General features: G+C 55.5%; 1 protein-coding gene across 1 annotated transcript; it reads left to right on the plus strand.

Moving 5' to 3' along the window:
• Positions 1-2,138: 2,138 nt before the first annotated feature.
• Positions 2,139-2,735, plus strand: LOC136827120 (uncharacterized). Its single transcript, XM_067084880.1, has one exon. It carries the CDS (start codon positions 2,139-2,141, stop codon positions 2,733-2,735), a length of 597 nt encoding a protein of 198 aa, XP_066940981.1.
• The last annotated feature ends 6,249 nt before the right edge of the window (positions 2,736-8,984 follow it).

Below are 8,984 nucleotides of genomic sequence, written 5' to 3' on the forward strand. Positions count from 1 at the left end.
TGCATCCCCCCCAACTCCTGTGGCGGGGATGAGTGCCCTCAACCAAGCCCACTCGTTTATGCCTAAGTGGGCGGAGGCAGAGCCCAAGGTATGGCTCGAGAGGGCCAAAAGAGTCCTGGATTGCTGCACCCTCTCCCCCACGGAGATCTCCCTTGTTCTTACTAAATTCCTCGGAGGGAAGGCACTCATTGCCTATCACGCCCTTTCGGTAGAGGATAGGGAAGATTGGGAAGCCGCACAGCAAGCTGTCACCAAGGCGTACGAGATTACTCTTGAGCGCTGGAGGAGGCACTGTAGAGGGCAGACAAGAGACATAGGCCAGACGTGGTCCAACTGGGCGTACCACTCCGAGTGGGCGTTAGCCAAGTGGCTCGAGTCCGAAGGGGGCTACCAGCACCGCCGAGGTACTCGAGAAATTTAAATTGGAACATTTCCTACGCTACGTCCCTCCCGCCCTGGCCACGCATGTAGTAGAAAAGGCCCCTGCAACACTCACAGTGTTGCTGAATAACGGACATGTGGGAGACTTACCAGCCTCAGGATGGATCCATTCAGCGGAAGATATGTCCCCCGCCCTTCCTCGGAGGATCAGCTCCCCCAAAGAATGGAAACTCAGGCAAGCCATTAATATGCAATTATTGTAAAAATTCGGGGCATTCCTCTGACCAGTGCTGAAACTGGCCCAAGGCCCCTCTCACCCACCTCCGAGGCCACCACCGCCACCTCCTGCCCCTGGCCCCCGATCGCCACTTGCAGCGGGCAGCGGCCCCCCGTGGGAGTTCCGCCATGAAATCTGCCGCGATTGCAGAAAACTCGGATGTTGCTCCTCCACGTATAAGCTTTGCCCTCGTTATAACCAGCCGAATACAGTAGGCACAGTAACTTGCCCTAAACGGCCTACAGGGTGGATTAGGCTTGAGTCCGTGAGGGTCACGCCTCCAGACTGGTTCAGTCCTTCCCAGAAATTAGAAAATATAGTAGACACCGGGTCGGAAGTCAGCCTGATAGTGCGTAGCAAAGTCTCCCCTGGAGCCGTCATTCGGGAAGATGAACGAATGACAATCCTCTGGGTGAATGGGGATTGAAAGGACCTTCCAACAGTCCGCTTAAGGGTTACCATAGGCAACGCCTCTCAATAGAGGGAACACATCTTTGGTGTAGCCGAGATGCTCACCACTGGGAACCCCCTCCTCCTGGGACAAGATCTTGTCCAGTGGAGGGATCCCTCCATCCCGTTCCACTGCCTAAAGCCATCCAAACCCATGGCCACCCCATGGCCTCCCGACGAAAGCAGGGGGATCTGCTTCCCCCTGGCCTGTCTCTAGGATCTATCCCGTGGCTCCAGGAACCATTCCCTGCCCCTAAGAAAGCCAAGAATACTCCGGCCCCTAACACTCTCCTCATCACCGGAGCTGCAGCTGCCCTGCCCTCCCTCGCGAGGGAAAGATTAAAAGAAGAACAAAAGGCGGACACCTCAATCAGCCGCTTCCGCAGGGAGGCTGCCACCAGCAAGGATGCCCTCATGAATCTAGTAAAGGACGCCTTCCTGCTGGAAGATGACCTCCGGTACAAAGTAACCTGAGGGCTAAACAAGCCATCCCAGGTGCGCCATAAGCTTGTGGTAGTCCCCCTGACTCTACAGAAGGATGTGCAAGTTTGGCACATGACGGCATCAGCGGGCACTTCGGTGTCACTTGCATCACTCGTGCTATCGAGAGCAAGTTCCACTGGCCCGGCATCTGAAAAAGTGTAAAGCAATTCATTGCCTCCTGTCCTACATGCCAAGTGGCAGGAAACCCAAACGAGGTAGTCCCCAAGGCCCCACTCAGGAATATCTCCTTCTCCGGCTTCCCCTTCAGGGATGTTGTCATTGACTATTTCACTCCACAAGGGAGGATGAAAAGTAAATCCGGGAACGTCCATTACCTTTCCATTGTTGACTGCTTTACACGATACCCAGAGGCAATTCCAGAAAGGAGCAAGAGCTCGAAAAATGCAGTGAAGGCCCTAGTGAAGTTCTTTTGTCGGTTCGGATTCCCTGCCACAATACAGACAGATCAGGGTCAACACTTTATGTCAAAATAATTCCATGACGACATGGCCAGTCACGGAATCAAGCACTTTCACTCAGTGCAACAATGCCCTACCACCCTGAGAGCCAAGGAATCATAGAGCGATTGCACCAATTGCTATCTACGACGCTCAAAAAATTGGAGCACGAGGGAGGTGGCTCATGGGAGGACAACCCCCCGTACGCCCTTTTTACCGCCTGCCATACTCCCTCAGAGACCACCGGTTATAGCCCCTTAGAGCTATTGTATGCTCACTCCACCCGGGTGCCGCTTGACATATATGACGCATGGGCGGACCCTGCTCACGGGAATTGGGCGGAAGAATCACCTACTATTCAGGAAAACCTTCGGGCGGCTTGGGCGGTAGCCTTGGCCACAGAGGCAGCCACCCAAGAACAGGCGAAGATAAAATTTGACGAGACCGCCCGCTCCTGCTCTTTTGAGACGGGAGATCAAGTCCTTGTACTCCGGATAGACACCACGAGGCCCCTTGAAACCCACTTCTCGGGCCCCCACAAAATCTTGGGAAAGAATGGGGACTTGAATTACTCAGTAGACTGTGGAAAACAGACGGCCAAGTGGCTCCATATAAATCTCCTGAAACCATACCAGACCCATAGTGAGGAGACACCCGAAGATGATAAATCCACCCCGAGGCAGTAGTTGGCATTTGCTGCCCTGGCCTATACACCCACCACTAACTCCAAAATCCTCGAGAACCTGGAAGTCATCACCCAAGGTCTCGCTGCCGCCCACAGGAAAGATACCCGCCTGTTACTACACTGAAACTTGCAAGTCATCCGATCACCCTCAAAGAAGGCGTGGACACCCATAGCCAGGGACTCCATCAATATCAACCCGGATAAGGCCTGTAGGATCAAGGAGCAGGTCAAGCTCCAACTCGACCTCGGCCTTATAGAGCACAGCCTCAGCCCCTGGGCTTCCCCAGTAGTTCTAGTACCTAAGGAGGGCGGTGGAGATCGACTTTGTGTCGATTTCAGAAAGCTAAATGAAGCGCCCGAATCGGAACCGTACCCCCATCCTCGGATCGAGGCTGTAAGGTGTCAAAGAAACGAGCAGGTAAAAGTTACTGCTACTTTATTACAGATCCAGGCAGCTTATATAGCGCCGACTGACGCCGCCCTGCGAGAGACAATGGAATTGACTGTGACCTGAGGTCGAAACAATAAACAATAATATACAGTGAACGAGTACAAATTACAATACAAAACATACAGAGCTACAATATGGATACAGTCTTGATGCCTGTGAATGAAGAAACATGTGATACACAATGTGTGACATTTGTATAAATACGCATAAAGTAAAAATGATTAAAATGCGTGACCTGGCACGTTTTAGGCGTGACTAATTGAGCTTGAAGAAAATGGGAAGTCACCAAAGAAAACAAGCTCAGCGGAGACTTAATTAATGGCGCCGCGGCAACACTATCCTGGCGCCGATGTGGTGACTTTACAAATACTCCCCAAGACGAGGGACGCGTCTGACTAATCCCTGTATCTGCTGGGGATGCTGAAGGTTGCCGCGTTCTCCTTGAAGATAACGGAGGGGCCTCCCGCCTGTGAGGCTGCTGGTTGGGCGGTCCTTCCTGGGGCGGCCACGCCTGCGGGGTGAGGGCGTGCTGGAGTGCGGTTGGGGCGGAAGGGGTGCTCGCGTCGCTGCCGGGACTCTCCGACAGGAAGGCGGGCTTTAACCGGTCTATGGAAACCCAGTCATCCTTGCCTGGGAGTGCCAGCTGAACGCCTTGCTGTTCCGTTCCAGCACGCGAAGGGTCCCCTGTAGGGCTTAGTTAGTGGTGGACGGACGGCGCCGACTCTGGACGAAGACGTGGGTGGCGGATGACAGCTGTGGCGGCATGAAGGTGGTTGCTTTGTCGATGTATGAGCGCCTGCAAGGGGCGAACTTGCCGCCACGTCGCGGAGCCTCTGCAGTGATGGGGAGTGGCGTTCATCCGTCACGAGCTCTCCCGGCACCATGAGGGGTTCCCCAGGTTTGTTCAGCTGCGGATGGGGTGCCGCTGGCTCTGGGGCGGTCCTCAACCCGAGGAGGACCCACGGCAGCTGATGTTTCCAGTCCTCGCGGGTGCAGCGGGCCATGAGGGATGACTTTAGGGACCTGTGGAACCGTTCGACCAGGCCGTTGGCCGCTGGGTTGTACGCTGTGGTGGTGTGGTGCGTGGTTCCCAGCAGTTGAGCCAGGGCAGACCACAACTCGGAGAGGAAAGCGGGGCCCTGTCGGTTGTGATGTGGTCCGGGGCGCCGCGGCTAACCCAACTGGAGAGCAGGGCCTCGGCGCACGCGCTGGCGGTGGCTTCTTGCATGGGTGTGGCTTTATAAACCTCGTCGAACGGTCTACCACCGTCAGGAGGTATCTGGATCCGCCTGATGGGGAAGGGGCCGACGACGCCGATGTGGATGTGGCCGGCGGCGCCCTGGCTGTGGGAACTCGCCTATCCCCGACTGCGTGACGACCCACTTTACTGGTCTGGCACTGCAGGCACTGTTTTGCCCAGGTGAGGAGTGGCGTCCTTTTGCACCCCGTGCAGACGAACTTTTTGAAAGCAGTTTGGCGTGGTCCTGCCGGAGGGGTGAGAGGCCGTGAATTATGTCGAATACCTGGCGGCGGCGTGAGGCTGGAACCAAAGGGCGGGGCTGGCCTGTGCTGATGTCACAGAGCAGGCTGGGGCCTTCGGGGGTGAGGGTCACGTCCCGCCACTTGAGGGATGTGATGGCGGTGCGGTATGCTGGGGTTTCTGGGTCAGCGGCCTGTTCTCTGGCAAGGTCCTGGTAATCTACACAAGCTGCACTGCGTTCAACTCGACTCTGGAGAGGGCGTCTGCTACGGGATTTTTCTTGCCGGGAGGTACCTGACGGAACAGGTAAATTCGGCTATGGCTGAGAGGTGGCACTGCTGTCTGGAAGACCATGCGTCCCCCCTGCTTCGTGGAAGGCGTGAACCAGTGGCTGGTGGTCTGTGAAGATTGTGAAGGGCGCCCTCCAGGAGGAACTTGGGGTGCCGAACTGCGCGGTACATCGCGCAGAGTTCCCTGTCGAAGGTGCTGTAGCGGGTCTCTGCGGGACTGAACTTCTTGCTGAAGAAGGCGATGGGCTGGGGGCGCGTTGATGATTTGCTCCAGAACAGCACCGCAGGCGACGTTACTGGCGTCTGTCGTCAGCTGGAGGGGAGCCTTGGGATCCTGGTGTGCCAAGGCGGTTGCCTTGGTGAGGCGGCCTTCAGTCAGGAAAAGGCCTGCTGCTGGCTGGGTCCCCAAGACAGGGACTTAGGTTGACCTTTTAGGACTTCCGTCAGGGGCCGTGGTGTGCGATCCCGGGATGAACCGCCTGTAAAGCTTACCATCCCAAGGACCTCCTGGACGGCCTTGATGGAGGTGGGTGTCGGGAACTTGGCTTAGCTGCCACTTTCGATGTAAGAGGGCGGACGCCTGTCGGAGACACCTCGTGACCCAGGAATTCTGCTTTCTGGGCGCCGAAGGTACACTTGTCGAAACGGACGACTTGAGGCCGTTCTCTTGGAGGCGCTGGAGGACTGCTTTGATGTGTCTCTGGTGTTCGCTGCGAGAGACCTGGAAAATATGAGAATGTCGTCGGATAGCAGACGCAGAATTTTAGGTCCCCAGGATGCTGTCCATGAGCCGCTGGAAGGTGGCCCCGGCGTTCCTCAGCCCGAAGGTGGAGAAGGCGAACACATAGGACCCGGGGGGCGTGATGATGGCTGTCTTTGGTATGTCCTCTGGCGCAACAGGTACCTGGAAATAAGATTTAACAAGGTCCAATTTAGTGAATATTTTGGCCCCGTGAAAGGAGGCCGTGAGGTCTTGCATGTTGGGTAGAGGGTAGTGGTCGGGCTCTGTTGCAATGTTGAGCCGCCTGTAGTCGCCGCAGGGTCTCCAGGAGCCGTCCGGTTTCTGCACCATGTGGAGGGGGGAGGCCCATGGACTGGAGGCTTTCCTGCAGATGCCCATCTGTTCCATCTCCGCAATGCTTTTTTCGCCTCCTGAAGGCGCTGAGGGGGAAGCCTCATGGAACTTCACATGTGTCGGGGGCCCTTTAGTCACTATATGGTGGTATATGCCGTGCTTGGCTGGGGCCCCGGGACTTGGCGGCTCGGGCTTAAATACCTCAGGAACTCCGACAGTAGGTGTGCATACTGGTGGGGGCGACGCGCTGATGGTGGGTCTGGGTCCCGCCAACGGGAGAGACCGGCAGGAGTCGGTATCGAGGGCGCTTGCGCCCCACGCCGACTAGCAGGCCGAAGTGCGCCAGAAAATCGGCCCCAGGAGTGGGGTTCCTACGTCCGCTGACGATGAAGTCCCAGGAGTAACTCTGGCCAAGGATGGAGATCGACAGAGCCTGGTGCCGTGGAGAGGATGGGGTTCCGTTGGCGTCCGTCAGGAAAGCGCCGGGTCTGGTGTCTGGTTGCGGTCCTCTGGATGCTGGGAAGACCGATTTAAAGGCTCCTGTGTCGACCAGCATCATCCTGCCGGAGACGGTGTCGCGGACGTAAAACCTACTGTTTTTGAGGCCCTGGGTTCTTCGGCTGCCATGGCGGCCTGTCCTGCTGGCCGCCGCCACCCCGCTTTTTGAACGGGTGAACGAGCAGGGCGGCAGGCAGTTTCGGCGCCCTTTCCGAACCACTTGTGCAGCGACAGAATGGCCCGGGACCTCCATCTGCTGTGGTTCGTGGACGTCTGTTGGCGATGGCGTTGACGGGCTGCTCTCACGTCCTCTTCAGGCTGGATTCCACGGAGCTGACCGGCTGTGTGGCCGGTTTTAGCCGCTGTGAAGCCTTGACGGAGTCTGTGAGGTGTTGCGCCGCCTCTATGAGGTCCTCGACAGGCATGGTGTAGGGGTGAGCGATCTGGTTGCGACCTCCGGGAGGAGTTGGCGAAGGTAGATTTCCCGTGTGAAGCTTATCTCCTGCCGCTTTGTGCCACCCAAGTCTGGTAGTGACAGGAGATCTACGACCATGCCCCAAGCGTCTCTTGAATTGAGGTCGTCGTGGATTTATGGCAAGGTCGATAGCATCGGGCGTGCTCGCTTCGGCGATGGGCAGGTGAGCAAGCTTCGAGGAGGAACTTTTTGTGGTGCTGTATGTGAGGGTGTGTGTTTCGGTACTCGCGATGAGTTTTCTGTACACGTCCTCCGGAAGGGCGTTGGAGCACTGTGTCGGCCTGTAGGATTTCGTCCGTCAGGTCCGCGATTCTGAAGTGGCTCTCCACCCTATCGCAGCCACATCGAGGGTTCCCGCGTAAACGGGCGGCAGCTTTACGGTGAGGGCAGCCCGCAATTGTGTTGCCCGCCGCCATTGTTCGGGCGCCTGGTGTGGAGTTGCGGGAGGCCTCGATGCGGGGCGGGCGCGGGTGTGATGGGAGGTAGGTAAACCTCCGAGTCCGCTGGGTCCGCGCTTAACTGCATGAAGGAGGGGATATCCGCCCATGCTCGCTTCCTTGACCCCCTTACTGGAGTGGGGTACTCACGCCAGTACGCACTTTAAATCCGTGGTTCCGCTTAGTGACGCTGGTGGGGTACGCCGACGAGAGTCAGCACGCCAAACGCTGGTTACAGCGCCGTGTTTAGGCCGCTAAGAGCGTTTTGGAGAAATCCTGGAGCCAAGACTAAGTCGCCGTGTGAGTCCGCAATGGCTCCGGATACTCCGGGGTCACCACTGTAAGGTGTCAAAGAAACGAGCAGGTAAAAGTTACTGCTACTTTATTACAGATCCAGGCAGCTTATATAGCCCCGACTGACGCCGGCCCGCGAGACAATGGAATTGACTGTGACCTGAGGTCAAACAATAAATAATAATATACAGTGAACGAGTACAAATTACAATACAAAACATACAGAGCTACAATATGGATACAGTCTTGATGCTTGTGAATGAAGAAACATGTGATACACAATGTGTGACATTTGTATAAATACGCATAAAGTAAAATGATTAAAATGCGTGACCTGGCACGTTTTAGGCGTGACTAATTGAGCTTGAAGAAAATGGGAAGTCACCAAAGAAAACAAGCTCAGCGGAGACTTAATTAATGGCGCCGCCGAAACACTATCCTGGCGCCGATGTGGTGACTTTACAAGGCTTGCTTAGACAGCCTAGGGAGTGCCCCCTGTCTAAGCAAGATTGATGTGGAGAGGGGCTATTGGCAAGTACCGCTGTCTGAGGAGTCATGCCCTTAGACAGTGTTCATAACTCCTAGCTGAATCTATCACTGCAAAGTTATGCCATTCGGGTTAAAAAATGCTCCCAGCTGTTTCCAACGTCTGATGAATGAGGTACTGGCGGGCATAAAGAACAGTATGGTATACTTGGACGACATCATCACCTATGCCAGCACCTGGGAAGAGCACCTAATGATCTTAGAGCAAATTTTAACTACCCTGGGAAAAGCCAATTTGGTAATAAATCTTAAAAAGTGCCAATTTGGAGTCGGGGAAATTACATACTTGGGCCATCAAGTCTGAAATGGACGGTTAGCACCAAAGGAGGCAGACATAGAAGCCATAAGGAATATAGCCTACCCGCGAATAAAACGGGATGCCCAACGCTTCCTCGGGATGGTACAGTGCTTCTGCAGGTTCATCCCAAACTTCGTGGATGCTGCTGCCCCCATCACAAACCTCTCCCGGGGAAAGCAGCCCTTTAGGTGCACAGAAGAATGCAAAAGGGCTTATGATAATTTAAAAGCTGTATTAATGACGAAACCGGTCCTACTACAAACAGCCTTTTTGCCTAGCAGTAGATGCCAGCAATATCGGTATCGGAGCAGTGATGTTCCAAGAGAAAGAGGGAGTTAGGCACCCAGTGGCATAATATGCTAAGAAATGGAAGCCAGCTTTCCCGCTAACGGTGTATACTGATCAT

The sequence above is a fragment of the Macrobrachium rosenbergii genome, chromosome 41, assembly GCF_040412425.1.
Source record: "Macrobrachium rosenbergii isolate ZJJX-2024 chromosome 41, ASM4041242v1, whole genome shotgun sequence".
NCBI lineage: Eukaryota > Metazoa > Arthropoda > Malacostraca > Decapoda > Palaemonidae > Macrobrachium > Macrobrachium rosenbergii.